At 28.7% G+C, this 18,891-nt stretch overlaps 1 protein-coding gene and 1 pseudogene across 1 annotated transcript in view; one reads left to right on the top strand and one right to left on the bottom strand.

Annotated features, from left to right (window-relative positions):
- LOC113378584 overlaps nucleotides 1–550 on the bottom strand; it is a 9,183-nt pseudogene extending 8,633 nt beyond the window's left edge.
- A 1,545-nt stretch (nucleotides 551–2,095) lies between these two features.
- LOC113377222 (staphylococcal nuclease domain-containing protein 1-like) overlaps nucleotides 2,096–18,891 on the top strand; it is a 50,455-nt gene continuing 33,659 nt past the window's right edge. The window contains 5 exon segments of the mRNA XM_026617459.1: nucleotides 2,096–2,231; nucleotides 6,369–6,487; nucleotides 11,661–11,803; nucleotides 15,043–15,197; nucleotides 15,270–15,440. Coding sequence (XP_026473244.1) covers nucleotides 2,190–2,231; nucleotides 6,369–6,487; nucleotides 11,661–11,803; nucleotides 15,043–15,197; nucleotides 15,270–15,440 — 630 coding nt within the window. The 5' untranslated portion in view covers nucleotides 2,096–2,189.

The raw sequence follows: 18,891 nt of genomic DNA, 5'->3' as shown, positions 1-18,891 counted from the left end.
AACAAATGAACCAAATACCATAAATTGAGAGAGAAGAACTTTGTTGCATCATAGATACACAAAATGCTCATTTCAACAATAGTGAGTTATTACACAAACACACCACTCAAGTTGGTTAAAAAGAAGCAACATAAATTATATAACATTACAGGTCAAATCCAACTCCAAATAAATCAGATATAGTTATAATTAGTCACAGAGTATACATTTAATATTAGCAAAATAACATGTTTTATATGTTTATGTTTAAATTTACTGCTTTTTGAATATAGTAATGCCAATATATGAATGTTCATTTTCTCATTGTAAAAAAATAATGATTATAATTTGATATTTGAAGAATTTGTGAATATGAATATATGAACATTTTATTTTTCCATGACAATTTTTTTTCCATGATTGAAAATCTATATAAAAATACCAAATAATAGAAAAGTGCATTGACAAAGTCTATAATCGAAAATGAACAAACCATTAAAAGAAGAAAATGTGATTTCTTCATGCTGGATGTGGATGGTGTGATCAACTTCGATATGTTGATGTAAGCCATTGTATCTGGAAAATAACCTTTGACAATTGTCAAGGGGGCACAAGATCCTAGATTTCCTTTGAGTACCTATTAAAACATAACATTATTACTGTTTGCTGCATCATTGTTTAATAACATGTTTGGTACACATACCTGAAATATATTTTATCTGCTGTTGAACACTGGTGCAAGAAGTGGATTGTGTGGCAATGGAGTTGATGATGGTGGTAGAAGTTGATGGTGTAGGTGAAATTGAGGCAGCATAGGAATGAAGGGCGACTGATGTTCTAGGGTTGATGCGGAAATTATTGAAGTAGGTGTTGTAGGTGATATGATCGGAATGAACTGTTTGAATATGTGAGGAAGAATTTGATGAATGAGTGTCAGTGGCTAGAACAGAATTGGGAGCAGATGGTTGAAGAGGAATGTAGGATGAAAGTGTATAATATGTCTTTTCAAAGCATATGTCGAATGCAAAGCCTTACTGCAATAAATGCACTGAAATGTTCGATCGAAATGCATGGGTTCTTTCCCATGCTTGGCCCTAATATGGCGATATAAAGTACTGTTTGTTTTACATACTGTAGAACAGTACAAACAGGTTTTAGTAGTCGTAATATCCATAAGAAATAAAATAAAAATGTAGATTATATAAACATAATAGAGTAATAAAACGTAAGTGCTAAACCTTAAAATAGTAAATAAGCAAAGCTATATACCCTAAACAATGAATGAAATTAAAAGAATAACCTAACCTAAGTGGTAATCAGTAAAAAATGAAAAAAAGGAAGCTTATAACTAAAGTGATATACCCTAAAATGATAAAGTAAAGTGAATAACCTAAGTGATAGCATAAAGTAAATAATCTAAGTGCTAACCTAAAGTGATTAAAGTAAAGTAAAGAATGTAAGTGATTAAAGTAAAGTTAAGAACTACGATAATAGTATAGTTAAGAATGTAAGCGATTTAAGTAAAGTTAGAATGTAAGCGATTAAGTAAACTTAATCTAATAATCTAAGTGATGAAACTAAAGTTAAGAATCTAAGTGAATAAAGTAAATTAATCAATAAAAGTGATAGGGGCTGAAAATAGAATGAAACTAAAAGCTAATGAGGTGAAAAAACTCGCGTCTCTTGCTGAAAAGAAACTAACCTTATTCCCTATAGAAGCTCTAGAATCCCGCAATAAAATAACAAATATAAAATGTAAAGAAATAAAATAGCGCACAATCAACAAAAGCACAAAATGATTAGTACACGTAGCAAAAAAACGTAATGAAAGAAAACGCAAATAAAAAATATAAAATACGAGACGACCGAGTTACACAATAAGCACGCCGAAAAAAAAATTATAGTAATGGAGTAATCGTAACAGCGAATCCAACATAAAAAAGTTGAAAGCACAGTGCAAAAGATTTGACAAATCTGTAATGTGTTACAGCTAACTTCAGCCAGCTTTCTCAGCACTTTGTTATCCGGTGTTTAGAAACTCTAACGTCAACACACGTATCAATTTACCGACGCCGACCGACCTGAACTTCGTCCGCTTCTTATAGCCAACCGAACAGTCACACCGAACACATCACCGAAAGAAAAATTCCTACCGACTCTCCATGTCACGTGATCCGCGTATTTAGAGTAAATCCAAAAGGACGGGCATAATGAGTGCTCCGCAGCCTCTGAAGCGAGGAATCGTAAAACAGGTGAGTCCTAAAAATCATTAATTAGAAATTATAAAAGACTTTTATACTATTGTTATGGCGTGAAGGGTTTTAGTGCGAGTTGTGTATTGTATGAGAAAAGTTGGAAAATGTTGTGCCTGGTTGGCACATTCGCCATGGGAATCGGACGGCATGGGTGGTGAGTTTACAAACGCGCATATGTTGATAGTAATTGATGGATAATGGATTTATAGAAGTGGTGAGGTGGTTTTGGATGTATTTTATAAGTTTTGTGGGGTTTTTGGGTGCTTGCGAGAAGTTTCGGAGGATTTAGTTTTTTTGGTTAGGATTTTCAATGCACATATTTTTTGTGTAAGGAAGGTTAGGTGTATTTGTTTTAATGGCTAATTGTAGTCGAGTGCTTATTGTACGCGTTTGGTAAGTTTTTTTGAGTTTATATGTACATAATTTGTGAAACATATGCATAGTTTTAGGTTCAAGTATTTCCATAGAAGACATTTGTTCTTTCACCTGTTTTGGTTTTGTAAAATGCACGAAAGTCTTGCTGATTTTATTCATACAAAATCAATATATATGTATCTGTAAGATCTTTCTAGAAATCACAATAAGTGTCTCTCAATAAGTTTTCTCGTAAGCAACTTCAACAATTCCTTTAAAATGTAGGAATAAATAAAACCCCGGGACAAGATTTACATTGTACATCATATACTCGATATATAAGCAAATAATCTGTTTCAAATTATTGTGTAAAACTTGACATGAGAAGTTATTTTCAGTGCATTTTTTATGTTTATTATTGACATACTTATTGTTTCTTTTCTCCTTCACGATAAGTATCTCTCAATAAGTTTTCTCAGTGTATTTTTACATATTCAGACACAAACTGTATAACTATGATCTTCTAAACAACTTAAATACTTCCTTTAAAGTGTAAGATAATAATAAATAAAACCCTGGGACAAGATTTTCATTATGCATTACTCGATATATAACTCAATTATCATTTACAAATTATTGCGTGAAACTTAATATGAGAAGTTATTTTTGACATACTTATTGTTTCTTTTCTTTTTCACGATAAGTATCTCTCAATAAATTTTCTCAGTGCATTTTTACATATAATATAAACACAAACTGCATAAGTACGATAGCGTAAGCAACTTCCTTGGACAAGATTTTCAATGTACATCATATACTTGATATATAAGCCAATAATCTGTTACTTGTTTTAATGATAAAATATAGTCAAGTGCTTATTGTACACGTTTGGTAAGTTTCCTTGAGTTTATCTGTACATAATTTGTGAAACATATGCATAGTTTTAGGTTCAAGTATTTCCATAGAAGACATTTGTTCTTTCACCTGTTCTTTACTTTTATGTTATAGTTTTGTAAAATGCACAAAAGTCTTGCTGATTTTATTTATACACACTCGTTATATATCTGTAAGATCTTACTTAAAATCACAATAAGTGTTCTGTTCTCTCAGTGCATTTTTTTCATATTCAGCCACAAACTGCATAAGTATGATTATCTAAATAACTTAAACACTTTCTCTAAAGTGTAGGATAAGAATAAATGAAACCCTGGGACAAAATTTTTATTATGCATTATTCGATATATAACTCAATAATCTTTTACAAATTGTGCGAGAAGTTTCGGAGGATTTAGTTTTTTTGGTTAGGATTTTCAAAGCACATATTTTTTGTGTAAGGAAGGTTAGGTGTTCTTGTTTTAATTATAAAATATAGTCGAGTGCGCATTGTACACGTTTGGTAAGTTTTCTTGAGTTTATCTGTACATAATTTGTGAAACATATGCATAGTTTTAGGTTCAAGTATTTCCATAGAAGACATTTGGTCTTTCACCTGTTCTTTACTTTTATGTTTTAGTTTTGTAAAATGCACAAAAGTCTTTCTGATTTTATTCTTACACAATCGATATATATGTAACTATGATCTTCTAAACAACTTCAACACTTCCTTTAAAATGTAGGACAAGAATAAATAAATTTATTCATATTTTTTGTGTAAGGAAGGTTAGGTGTACTTGTTTTAATGGCTAATTGTAGTCCAGTGCGCGTTGTACACGTTTGGTAAGTTTTCTTTAGTTTATCTGTACATAATTTGTGAAACATATGCATAGCTTTAGGTTCAAATATTTCCATAGAAGACATTTGGTCTTTCACCTGTTCTTTACTTTTATGTCTTAGTTTTGTAAAATGCACTATATATATATCTGTAAGATCTTTCCAGGAATCACGATAAGTGTCTCTCAATAAGTTTTCTCAGTGCATTTTTACATATACAAATACAAACTGCATAAGTAAGATAGCGTAAGCAACTTTAACACTTTCTTTATCTGATAATTTTGATATATATATATATATATATATATATATATATTTTATTAGCCTCGCTTACTCGAGCATTAAGCCACCTACAGCATATTTAATTTCATTACAATACTTCAATTTCAATACAATCTTCATGTTCATACTATTTTTCTTACATAAATACTATTCTTCTTCTTATTTTCTATATTCTATCCTATTCTATGTATTCAACATAACTTCATTCTTCTTTTTTTTTTCTATCATTATAATTTATATCTTCTTACGTCTTGATTACTTCTATTCTTACTTTCATTACTTCATTTATTACTTCTATTCAATTTAATTTTTATTCTCAAACCTTCTAAACTTTAAAGTGTAGAATAGTAATAAATAAAACTCCGGGACAAGATTTTCATTGTACATCATATACTTGATATATAACTCAATAATCTGTTACTTGTTTCAATGATAAAATATAGTATAGAGTGCTTATTGTACACGTTTAGTAAGTTTTCTTGAGTTTATCTGTACATAATTTGTGAAACACATGCATAGTTTTTTTTTTTTATAAGTTCATGTATTTTCATATTAATGTTAGTTTTGTAAAATGCACAAAAGTCTTGCTGATTTTATTCATACACAATCGATATATATGTATCTATAAGATCTTTCCAGGAATCACGATAAATGTCCCACAAAGTTTTTTTTACTGCATATTTACATATTCAGACACAAACTACATAACTATGATCCTCTAAACAACTTAAATACTTCCTTTAATAGTTATATATTTTATAGTTTAATAGTTAATATACTTTATATAGTAATACACATAATAATATATAATATAATGTATTAAAAAAATTAGAAATATATTATATCAATCAAGGGTTTAGCATGTTTACGGAAAGAATGGAAAGTCAAACAACTTTCTTCAAATAGCAAAGGTGCTAGTTATTTACATTCAATAATATTATATAAAACTTTTATATAATATTATTAAATGTAAATAATTAACAACTTTGCTATTATAAAAAGCATAAAAGCAAAAAATTCAATGGTACTTCATGTAAAAGAGAGTAAACTGTATAAAATTATCAATTACTGGATTGGTAGGTGATTTATTTTTATTTTTCTGAGATTAGGAACTTGTGTTTACTTCATTTGAAGTTATATGTTATTGCAAAATGACAAATATGAGAAATTCACAAACATTTAATAGAATCTTATTTATAGAAAATTTTTTGATTGTAACAGGTGATGCAAAAGATTCATTACAATTTAATATGAAACTATTTTCAAAAGTCCTAATAAAAATGTAGAAATATAAAATTTAACCTTAAAATTTTGAAATTGTAAAAATAATTGGAAGAATTGAAATTTATAAAGTTACACCCTGGGGCACAAGATTTTCATTGTACATCATATACTCGATATATAACTCAATAATCTGTTACAAATTATTGAGTGAAATTTGAAATAAGAAGTTATTTTCAGTGCATTTATTATGTTTATTATTGACTTACTTATTATGTTTTTTTTCTCCTTCATTCACACTCGATATATATCTGTAAGATCTTTCCAGGAATCACGATAAGTGTCTCTCAATAAGTTTTTTCAGTGCATTTTTACATATTCAGCCACAAACTGCATAAGTACGATAGCTTAAATAACTTTCTCCAAAGTGTAGAATGAGAATAATTAAAACTCTTGGGCAAGACTTTTATTGTACATCAGTATATAACACTATTAAAAGTCTTTGAGAATTTACATTTAATTTGTTTTATTCGTTATCCATTCATTTATTATGTTTCTTTTCTCTAGGTCCTGTCCGGGGACACAGTAATAATCAGGGGTCAACCAAAAGGAGGACCGCCACCAGAGAAGTCATTGAGCTTCTCGTCAGTGACTGCTCCAAAACTCGCTAGGAGAGCAACTGCAAAGTGAGTAGATATATATTTACATATACACACTTTTTTATAGATACATATAACTTAGTATGTATTTGTAAATAAGTATTGTATTGTGCCAACATCTTTGTTCTGCCAGAGTTCAAAATTTTTATTTGCCATATGCTTAAATAGGTCAAATACATAGAAATGATTTTTTGGGAAACCTTTTTTTTTTAATCTTGGTTGATATTGTTATCAATTGATTGATATTTTTAATGAGACACTGTTTGTTATAAATTTAACATACACAAGTTAAAGTTAAGAGATTCAGGAAAATTGGTTTGTCTGGGAAAATTGTTAGTCTTGATTTTTTTTGCCGTAGTTAATTTCATTGGCTACTTATCTTACGAACAATCATGTATTAACAAATATAAATTACATATTTAATACAAACTCACTGAATATATACAATCTAACACACAAACAATGCTACAAACAATCTGGGAGTATCTAAACTAATTCAAATAAATTGTTAATACTGAAATCACAGAAACAAAATTATTGCTCTTAATTCTGTTTTTTTCTATAATAAATATCTAGAAGTGTGAATTATAAGTACTTAACAAAACCTTAATAAAGCTAAATGCCCATTTATAAAGTACTGGCTTTTTCTTTTCTATTTTAATTTACATTTGCACTTTCTTAACAATGGATTCAGGAACACATCTTGAATGGATAAACTCTTAGTGTTCAAAATTTGTTTTGAAATTAGTGGTGTATGGTAACTTCCCTTATCCAAAATTAATTTTTTAAACAAAAGCATAAAATTTTGAAAAAAATACATTTTTGAGAATTTCGAGTTTATTAAAAGAAATAGACTTCTGAACATTTTTAAGTTTTTTAAAGCAATTGTTATGGAACTCATGGGAATGTAAACAAAGATTGTACTTATACATAAACAAGTATAAATACATGGCAATACTTCGGCTTTGAAGTTACATCAATTTTAATTCTTTCATCATATCATAGAGGTCGCCACCAACCGTAGCACATACATTTACCCTTAGAGGTTTAATTCTAGGATAAGATTTATACAAATATATAATATACGCGTGTAGAAATATATAATACGCGTGTAGAAATATATACAAAAATTTTTTTTTTGTGTACTATATTAAGAGAAATTATCTTTTAAAAAACAAACGCTGAATTTGGAGCATACTAGCACCATCTATGATATGCTGAAAACTTGTACAGAGTAAAGTGGATTTGTTTTAAGTTTACCCCCCAACAAACAAAGCTTATACTTATTGTTAATATATATTGTTTATAAAATATCTGCTAATTTGATGGGCATATGTCTAATGTTCATTTTTGACCGCCAAATGGCATTTTTTTTATACTTTTTTCATTAGATCTCCGCATCCGCTAGACCTGTCTTGCCAGAAATGTAATCAGTTTTTCATTTCGCCAATACAAATAATGCGTTTTTTTGAATCATTCAAATCAGCATGGTACATCAATTTTTTCTAAGGTATGACAAAATGTTCAGGAACCTTTGAAACAATTTAGAAAGAATATATAACTAGAGAAATACATATTATATATAGACCTTTATTAATTTAAGAATTTGGATTTATTTTTTTATATACAATTGGAGGAAGTATTTTAGCTAATTTTTCTTTCAATATTATTTAATGTGATACTTAATAACTTCCCGTAGGGTAAGTTATTGTAATGGGCCGAAAATCGAAATTGAAAATTTTTACATTTCTCGACGTTTTGAAGGTTTCTGAACATTTTTAAGGGGCATACCACAGAAAAAAAGGATGTGTGTGTGTTAGTGTATGTATGGATACAATTTTTCATCCACGTTTTCGGGCGCACGGATCAATCGATTTGAATGATTTGAAAAACATTCGATTTTTATTGATAGGGAGATGTGCTGATTAGTTTTTGGTAAAGGCAGGTCCAGCCGATTAGGAGATACGGAGCAAAGAGTACAGAAAATAGGAATCGAGTTTTTGAGAGATCAGAGCGTCCGATTTGAATGATCCCAAAAACATTCAATTTGTAATGACGGGGAGAAGGGGTGATTAGTTTTTGGCAAAGGCAGGTCCAGCGGTTTCGGAGATACAGAGCTAAATGTGCAAAAAATTCTAGTTTTTGAGAGAACTAAGCGTCCGATTTGAATGATTCCAAAAACTTTCTGCTTGTTATAAAAAAAAAAATTGATTTTGGAAAAAAAAATTTGCTTCAAAAAAATTTTTTTCCTAAGAATTTTTTTTTGTATATCGAAAATAATTCAGATTTTTATTTTAATTCTGTTTTAATATACTTTAAACAAATAATTTTAACTTTCCAATTTAGTTTATATAATTCTTATAAATATAGTCAATGTTACAATATTTATAATAATCTATCTTAAAATATTTAATATTTCTCGATCATTTCATTACGGTACGGGAAGTTCTAGCAATTTGCCTTAAGGCACGATGCCATACACCCCACTAGTTTTACATTTTCATTGTGAATTATATATACTTCATAAAATGATGTATATCTAGTTTTTCATTATTACATCGAAATCTTTATCAGAATTGGTATTGCTCTATTAAAGGGGCGACTTTTAATTTTTTAATTTTTAATTTAACGTGACGTATTCATATTTTTATTAAGTATTTTAATATTTTATGAATGTTATAGTTACGTTTTTTAAATTTACGGAAAAATAGTAATATTTGATTTTTTTCTGAAAAACTAAGTAAAAATAAATACAAGTGAAATCTAACTAGACCACTCCTTCCCCAAGGTGATTTTTTTTGTCAAACCTTCCCTTAACCCTAAAAGCCTGACGTGATTAATGAACGCCCCCAAGTCAATATTTATGATCATTTTTAATTTACTTAGATACTTACTATATTCATCTTTGGACTAAAATTTAAAAAAATACATCTGTTTTATTTTCCATTCTCAAAAAAGGAATCGTCATTTTCTTATAATGGAAACTATATATACATTTACATTAAAAAATATTGAGGTAACACTTACCATGCATATCCAAGCCTAATTAAAAATGTATGAAAAAGCGTTGTGTTAGGTGCGGACGACATGGGAAGCACACGAAAAAAATCTATTTATCGAACTTATTTTTAATATTAGTCTATTTTATCAATACAATTAGTAGCTGTATCAATATTACTTGTAAATTTCCACATCTCACAGGCAGTATTGAATTGTTTTACATAAATTGCAATACGTTCATGAATGTGGTACATTAAAACTATCCATTTCGATTTGAGACTCGTATTTTTGTATATACTTTGTCTCAGTGTACTAATGGAACAAAATATTAATTGAAATAATAAATGCATTGTTTGAAAATATTTATTAATTAGAGAGAGAGCAAAGGCCTTTGTTTCATTAATTAAACATTTCTGTTGTTAAAGAAGACTTTATTATTTCCAAACAAATTCTCAGGCATTTATTTTGAAATTCTCAATATTTGAATATTCGTTTTAGTCATAAAAATGCAGATATCCTGTTTCAATATTATTCTCATCAATACCTTTGGATAAAAAATAATTATGTCGCCATTTAACGGTGTGCTTTTACAAATAACCAAGATCTGGTAGGGAGACTTTTGAGCTTTTAATTTTATTCTTTATTATGTAAAATATAGTTGTTAATAATACATGGCTAAGACGACATCGACGTTTCATTTGAGTTTATTATGCAGCCTTATATAACTTTATTATTGTAATTAGGTAGGTATGAGTCCAATCAAGGCTACTTATTAAAAATTATATTACACCTAAGAAGAGCTTTTTTCTTCCAAAAGTAATTTAGAACTTTCATTTCATTTGTTGTATTTTTTTTTCATTTATTTACATACTTTAATAATTAATTTTTAACTTCCCGAAGGAGAAGTTTATGTTTTCATCAAAAAATCCGATTCGCTAATTGTATGTTTTCTCGACGTTTCAAGTCATTCTGAATCGAATGAGACCAAATTTGGAAAAAGTATGTGTGTGACAATAGATTTTTTGCCGTAAATCGACGTTTTCTCCAAAAACGGCTGGACCGATTTCAAAAATTTAAGCCATTCGATGTATCTCGATGAGGACTATCGTTTCTGAGTTTTGTGCGGCGATCGGCCAGGCCGTTTCTTTGTAAATTGCAGAAAAGTGAAAAATTCAAAAATTCAAAATTCAGAAAGATTTTGAAAATTCAAAAACCATTCGATAGATATTGGTTGGGAATCGTGCTGATTAGTTTTTTGGTAACGATCGGCCGGGCTGTTTTCTTGTAATAAAGTTTTTTAAAAAAAAATCGACGATTTTTATGATTTTCTTTTTGACGGTAGATACCATAGTTTTCTAGGTCACACTAAAATATTACGGCCCTACGACAACTCGTTTAGCTTTAAAAATTCGTCAAAGTTTGCAAAAATTGGTATCGTTTTTTGACATTTGTCAAAATTAGTCCTTTGATCGACGTTTTCTCAAAAACGCCTGAACCGATTTCAGAAATTTAAAAGCCATCTGGATGTATTTCGGTGAGGACTATCGTTTGTCAGTTTTGTGCGACGATCTGCCAAGCCGTTTCTTTGTAATTTGAAAAAAAGTGTTAGACTTTTCGTCCACATTTAAGCTCATCCTACCGAACCGATTTAAAAAAATCAAAAACTGTTCGAAAGATATTAGTTGGGAATGGTGCTGATTAGTTTTAGGTGAAAATCTACCGAGCCGTTTCCTTGTAATTAACTGTTGAAAAAAAAATTTAAGCCGATTTTCATGGTACTTTTTTGGGCGATATATATCATGGTCTTAAAGAACTTACTGAAATATTACGGCCTTACGACAAATAGTTTGATTTTAAAAATTCATCAAAGTTTGAGAAAATGAGTAGATCTTTTGACATTTGTTGTATATGGTATAATGACAGAGTACTTGGTCTTGAACATAATAAACCATTAAAGTTCTGGAAACTCGTTCAATTATAAAAATTATTGATTTTTGAAAATTTGCTTTTAGAAAATACTCCGATTCAAAGTGTTCGTTCGTTTTCAATAATGTGTAATGAATCCACTCGGAATTCTTTTAATCACTTATAAATTAATTTATTTTTTATTGATTAAGTCGATTATTTAAACATATCGGGATGTTCATGTAACTTGCCTCAAGGCTAAATACCAAACCAACTAGTTTTTTTTTAATTTCAGTGCCGAAGAAACCCGCGACGAACCATGGGCCTGGGAGGCTCGCGAGTTTCTGAGGAAAAAACTGGTTGGCGAAGAGGTCTGGTTCACAGCTGAGAAACCTCAAAATGCCAACCGGGAATACGGATGCGTATTTCTTGGAAAAGGTAATAAACTACACAAACTTTTTATACTAAATAAGATTCTTTTATCATTTGCATCTTATAAAAGCTTCCTCACTAATACAGTGTGCGAGGAATTTGTTGACTAAAGGTGCTAGAACAATTTAGTGGATATCCAATGTGATTGTACTATTTGTATTTTCACTATTTCACCCCACTTACAAATAATGAAATAAACTTACATATACATTTTGGTTAGATGTACATTTTTTTTAGAGTGCTCATCATTATACTAGTTTTACTTCTAGCTTTAGTTTCAGTCAGTAGAGTCTGTGTATTTTTGTTTCCAATTGCTAGATGGAGCTCCTTTCTTTTTTTTAAAAAATTTCAGTTTGTTCAAAGAATTCTGTTTACATCTATTTTAGTTTGCTTGTCAGTAGAGTTTAGTGTCATTTGTTTCATTTCACTCATATATTAGTTTTGTCTTATACATCTGTAATTTTTTATCTTTTAATTTTAGTTTGACTGTCAGTAATGCTTTTTTTGGTAATTTCAGTTTGTCAGTGGAGTTTCTTTTTTCTCATCTTTTGTTTTGATTTTCATTCTAATTTTAATTTGTTTTTAATCAGTAGAGTTTTTTTTACCATAAATCATAGTCCACTTTACTGTTAATTTTAGTTTGCTTGTCAGTAGAGTTCTTTTTTTTTCTCTAAGGGATGTCCATTAATTACGTGAGGTTTTTAGGGGGAAATAGTAAGATATCACATATTTATTTTTTACCTTTTTACCTTTTTCGAAAACTCGTAATTTAAATTTTTTTCGTAATTTTAAAGTTTGTGGAGGAAGGGTGTAATTTTGAATATTACCAAGGGGGGAGGGGAAATCTTCAAAAAAATCGATTACGTGATTAATGGACGCCCCCTAAATTTCATCAGTAGAGTCTCTTTTCTTTTTTTATCTAATTTGCGTTTGTCAATAGAGTTTCTTGAACCCGTAATTTTATTTTGCTTGTCAGTAGAGTTCCTTTTACTTCTAATAATTTTTTTTCTCGTCAGTGGAGTTCCTTGTACTCTTAATTTCTTTTTTTGTCAGTAGAGTTTCTTGTACCCTTAATATTATTTTCGTCAGTATGGTCTCTTCTACATTTAATTTCATTTTTATCAGTAGAGTTCCTTTTACCCTAAATATTAGCTTGTTAGTCAGGGTTTCTTTTACCCTTAATTTTATTTTGCTCGTCAGTAGAGTTCCTCTCAATCCTAACAATATTTTTGTCGTCAGTATGGTTTTTTTTTACCCTTCATTTTCTTGTACCCTTAATTTTATTTTGGTCGTCAATAAAGTTCAGAAAGGTCGTCAGAAACAAAAATGTAAAAATTTCTTGTAAGCATACACTTCGGCGCCAAATTTAATAAGTAGAATTCTTTTCTTTAATGCTTATTATTTTGATAGTCAGTCGAGTTCCTTTCACTTTTAATTTCATTTTGCTCGCCAGTCGAGTTCCTTAAGTTTAGTTTGCTCGTCAGTAAGAGTTCCTTTCACTCTTAATATTATTTTGCTCGTCAGTAGAGTTCTTTTAACCCTTATTATTTTGCTCGTCAGTAAAGTTGCTTTTACCAAAAGATTCAATTTTCAAAAATTTTCATAATTTTAAAAAAATTAGACATTAAAAAAAATAGAAAAATCGATTTTATACAAAAAATGTCAGGATATTTCGAAATTTTTAAATATATCAAAACAAAAATAGAGAATTTACAAAAATTTTCAAATTCTCAAAAAAATAAAAAAATCTAATTTATTTTTTTTTAATTTCAAAATTTAAAAAAAAAAAAAATTAAAATATTTTAAAAATAAAAATGTAAAAATTTTTTGTAAACGAACGCTTATCACCCAATTAATAAGCACTTATAAATTTACAGAGTGTATTTATAATAATCTATTTGAAGTTATTTAAAACAATTATCGATTATTTTTTCATTCCTTGAATGTTTGATTACGGTACGGGCAGTTCCAGCAATTTGCCGTACGGTACTACTAGTTTAATCTAGTGATTTGAATGCTAGCAGTCTGTATATCTCTCTTGATTGCCAATACAGCTTTTTTCTTTCTTTATCTCACTATTTCTATTATTTATTGTTATTTTGTTATATTTTATTATTTTTCTAGTATTATTTTATTATTCAGAAATTTTATTTATATTATTTATTAATTTTATTTTTATTATTATTTGCTTCTATTTTATATTAAATCATCATATTACGGATATTATTTTCATGTAAACTCTATCCTTTGCACTCTTATTTATTTAAATTTATGTTTATATTTATCAATATTGCTAGATGTTAATTATTTAACAGTTGTAATAATTATTGAAATTAAAAAAAAAGTTTAGTTTGCTCGTCAGTAGAGTTTTTTTTCACTCTTAATATTATTTTGCTCATCAGTAGAGTTCTTTTAACCCTTATTATTTTGGTCGTTAGTAAAGTTCCTTTTAGCAAAAGATTCAATTTTCAAAAAATTTCATAACTTAAAAAAAATTAAATATTTCAGAATATTTCGAAATTTTAAAATATTTCAAAACTTTCAAGAAAAATCGAGAATTTTCAAATTCTCAAAAAATTAAAAAAATGGATTTTTAAAAAATGTCAAAATTTTGAAAAAAAAATCAAATTGTTAAAACATTTCAAAAATAAAAATATAGTTTTTTTTGTAAACAAACGCTTATCGCCCAATTAATAAGCACTTATAAATTTACAGTGTGTATTTATAATAAATAATCTATTTGAAAATATTCAAAACAATTATTAATTATTTTTGGGACATTTCCCATAAATGTAAAATTGGGTTTATAATGAAACTCTTGTTGACTTCTTTGTTTCACTAATTTATTCCCTTATGATTTACATGTGCATAACTTAACTTATTTATTTTATTTATTATTATTTGATTTATTTAACTGGTTTCGCGAGTTACGCGGGTACTTTCTTATGTCCTTTCTTATTGACGCTTAAACTTGTACTGAAAATTATACCTAATATTTTTGGATAAATGTGTTTTATTGTCCTGTATGAAGCGAACAGCTTTGTGCTCGTGCGTTGTTGCATTTTTTGTACATTGGAGCAATTCGCTCCAATTCTCATTCCTCAAATTTTTAATTACGGTACGAACAGTTCCAGCAAATTGCCTTAAGGCACCTCTAGTCTAATCTAGTGATTTGAATGCCAGCATTCTGTCGCCTTTTTGATTGCCAATACAGTTCTTTTTTACAATCCTTCTATTTCTTTCAGATCCTGCCACTGCCGAAAATATCACCGAGCTTCTGGTAAGCGAAGGTCTGGTCACCGTCCGAAGGGATAATAATGCCGAATTGAACAAATTGAGAGAGTTGGAGGACGCTGCCAAGGCGGCCGGTAAAGGACGATGGGGCACCGCCAACCCACAGGTATAAAGGATACATTATAGAAAACCTATATCCTTTATGTGATTAATTTTCAATTTCTATTTTGTCCTTTAGGATCATGTCCGCGACATCAAATGGTCCATTGAGAATCCCCGCAATTTTGTAGACAAGTGTGCAGGCAAACCGGTCGAAGCAGTCATCGAACACGTTCGTGATGGTTCGACGGTTAGGGCATTCTTGTTGCCGGACTTTTACCATGTCACGCTGATGATATCAGGAATTAGGGTAAGTGGAGTAAATTAATTTTTGTAATGTATAATAAGGCGTACATATGTGCATAATTGACAAACTTCCGGAAGAAGTTTGTTTTCGCCAAAAAATCCGATTTGCTAACTTCATGTTCTCTCGACGTTTCAAGCCGTTTTGAATAGAATGAGACCAAATTTAAGGGAAAAGTATGTGTGTGAACTGTTTTTTGCCTTACGGAGGTTTTCTAGTGTAGAAGTTCAAAAACATCGTTTTTTTTTAATTTCATATTTTCAAAGTTTAACTATCTAAGAATATGGGTACGAGAAGGTTTTTGAAAATTTGAATTATTTTCGGTGATATAGGCATTTTACCGACTCGGTCTCCATACTGGTTTGGCTTCACGCAAAACTTTAAATGCGTTTTTCTCAGAACAGACTTTTTCAGTACTGTTGACACGATTCCTCGAGTTCTACTCGACTGATTCACTTGAAATGTTCAGAGTCTTGTATAAAAATTTTGCAATTTTTGGAGCACGTTCATAAAAAAGCTACATCATGACTTAATTGTAACTGAATGTTGGAAATATTAACAGCACATTATAAGAATATGAAATTGATTGTATATTTACATTCAATCGGCATTCATTATTTAATATTTTATTTCTATAATACACTAGCTATTTAAATTTTTTGTGTGTTTATGGTTTACTAATTATAAAAATAAGTTTAAAATGTGTTAAATTAAATTAAAAAATTAAAATTGAAAAAAGCTGTTTTAATTTTATTGTTATAATAATGTCGCAATTAGTGGCGTATTAGGTCGCAAACATTTCAACATTTGCGTAAAAATGTTCTTTATTAATTGTTCTAATATTATTTTTTATATTGAGGAAATTTATGATATTAAATTGTAGATTTACATATTTAATTTTTTCTGTTTAAGGGGGGCGATACATGTAATCGCCTTAATTTTTACCATTTTTTGAGGACTTTTTAAACTGGGAAGGAATGATTGAATCTTTTTGAACTTTTTTAGGGTTATTTATTATATATTAAAATACACGAAAAAAATTATTTTTTTATTTTTTTTTTTTAAATGGCTGCCGTAAAAATAAATCTGCCAAGACCCTCTCGGAAAACGCCATCAATTTGCGGGCGTTCTCACTTTTCGTACGGTGATCTGAATTTAAAAAAATTAGTTTGTACGTGTTCATAAAACATATATCTTCTAGTTAAACCAAAAAAAATTAAAAAAGTCACAAAATCGTAAATTGGCACACCTTAGAAAAAAAAAGTTCGATTTTTCACCTTTTTTTCAATGGTTTTTTTGGTAAAAGGGTTAATTTTTGAAAATTTTTTTGGAATGTTTGAGGTTTAACTAGAAGCTATTACTGTAAAGTAGATGTGTGCAAAATTTCATTGGAATCGGTTGAGAACTTTTTGAGTTATCCCGCCCGCAAATTTCAAAAATGTCGTTTTGAGAAAAACGCGTTTAAAGTTTTGACACATAGAACAGATAAGAGTTGAGGCGTGGCACTTGAATGAGTTTTTATTGTAAAAATAATGATAATTTTGTTTTGAATATTTACAGGCATATTTTTGAGATGTTATTGTAACGATTTATGAAAGAAAAAAAAATCGATTTTTTTTTTCTTGTTACATGTATCGCCCCCCAATGTTGCACCGTTCCTAATTTCCTGAAGCAGTATTTTTACTAGAAATTTAGGTGCTAATATTATTTTTTTGATGTTTAATGACATTCAGATTCGTTTGAGACCAAAATTGAAAAATGTGTGTGTGTGAGCCAAAATTTGCCTCAAATATTGTTTGTCTTTTTAGTAGTTCATCATTTTACTACAATTTTCTTGTCGGTAGAGTCCCCTTCTCTAAATTGACATCTAAAGTACGTTTTCTACACTTGCCCCGTCATTTACTTTATTTTCTTTTACTGAACTGATCTAAATTCTTTTTGGACAGTAGTTTTTTTTTTTTTAATATAAGTAGTATGTCTTCAAGATGGAGTATTAGGCTTTGATATATTAATTTATTTTTAAACTTTCATTAAAATAATTTCGTTAAATTGTAATCTATTTGTTTTGCTTTCCAGTAGAAAATAATAGCGAATAGTGAGTTCGTTTTTTTTTTTTTGAGTTACATTTTTTTGTTTTTGTATGATGTTTTAGTGTTTTCAAATTTGCTCATCAGTCCCTTTGGAAAAGTAATTGTTTCTAAAATGATTTTTAATTTTCCTTAGGGTAAGTTATAGTAATCGCAAAAAAATCGAAAATGAAAATTATTGCATATCTTTACGTTTTAAAGGTTTTTGAACATATTGGCATAATTTAGAAAAAATTGATGTGTGTGCGTATGTTTGGATACAATTTTTCAAGTGCTTGTTTTCAAGTTTGCTTTTCAATCGATTTAATTTTTTTTTCTGAATTTAATTATAAGTAGAGTCTCTTTGTCTTTTGTGAATGTGACAAAATTGTCTTCAAAATTCAGTATTTGAATCATTTTTGTTCAATTTATTTTAAATCTTCTGCTAGTAGTATAGTTCACTTTTTTTAAAGCGATATTCAATTTTTTTTTAATACTTGTTGCTAAAGTTTTTTTTCCATTTCCATTTTTTATTCTAACATGCCTTTAAATTGGAATTCCAGTTTTTGATATATTTTTAATATTTTTTAATTTTACTGAAATCTATACTGAACTACTGAATCGATTACGATATTCAAATATTAGATGGAAATTTCATATTTTATTTGTTAAACAAACATCATGAAATATTATAAGCTTAAAAAAGTTGTAATTACAAACATTTAGATTTGAAATAATGGGTCGAGCCCTTAGTGCATATTGTGTATTTCCTTACAAATTGAATTGAATTTCGAAAATTTTATCGCAAAAATTTGCATCTTCAGAAAAGCACAAACACAGAAAATTATTTTTTTGTGTACAGAAGAGATGCTAAAATAATTTAGTGGATATCCAATGTGGTTATACGAAATGTATTCTCACTATTTCACCCCACTTACAATCTAATATCAGCAAAATATTGTTAAATATGATAATTTGCATTTAACATTCAATAATTGTATAATTATCTATAATTACATATAATTATTTTTTCAGTCATATAATTTTTGTTTCGACGTTGAAACATATTCTTGAAATGTTTATTGCAGCCAAATCGTCGAAAGAAAAAGCGATAAACAATAATTAAACTATTCTGTACATTTTGACACTGTATGTGTGTCATCATTCAGCTAAACGCGCAACAAATTCTAAAAGTTATTTTACATTGTTTAGAATTTTCTTTACATGAGATACAATAAATATAAAGAAATATATCAGGTGAAATTAAACAACACATTGTAAATAATGAGATTATTTTTACTCTTTATTTTGATCGTCAGAGTTCCTTTCGCTCTTAATTCTATTTTTCTTACCTGTAGAATTTGCCGGTATTTTTTACACCTTCAATTTTA

This window comes from Ctenocephalides felis, unplaced genomic scaffold (assembly GCF_003426905.1).
Source record: "Ctenocephalides felis isolate EL2017-DRISC unplaced genomic scaffold, ASM342690v1 CF-g0.4_SCAFFOLD_01886, whole genome shotgun sequence".
Taxonomy (NCBI): domain Eukaryota; kingdom Metazoa; phylum Arthropoda; class Insecta; order Siphonaptera; family Pulicidae; genus Ctenocephalides; species Ctenocephalides felis.
The sequence above is the reverse complement of the archived record's forward strand: the minus strand, read 5'-3'. Positions and strand labels throughout refer to the sequence as shown.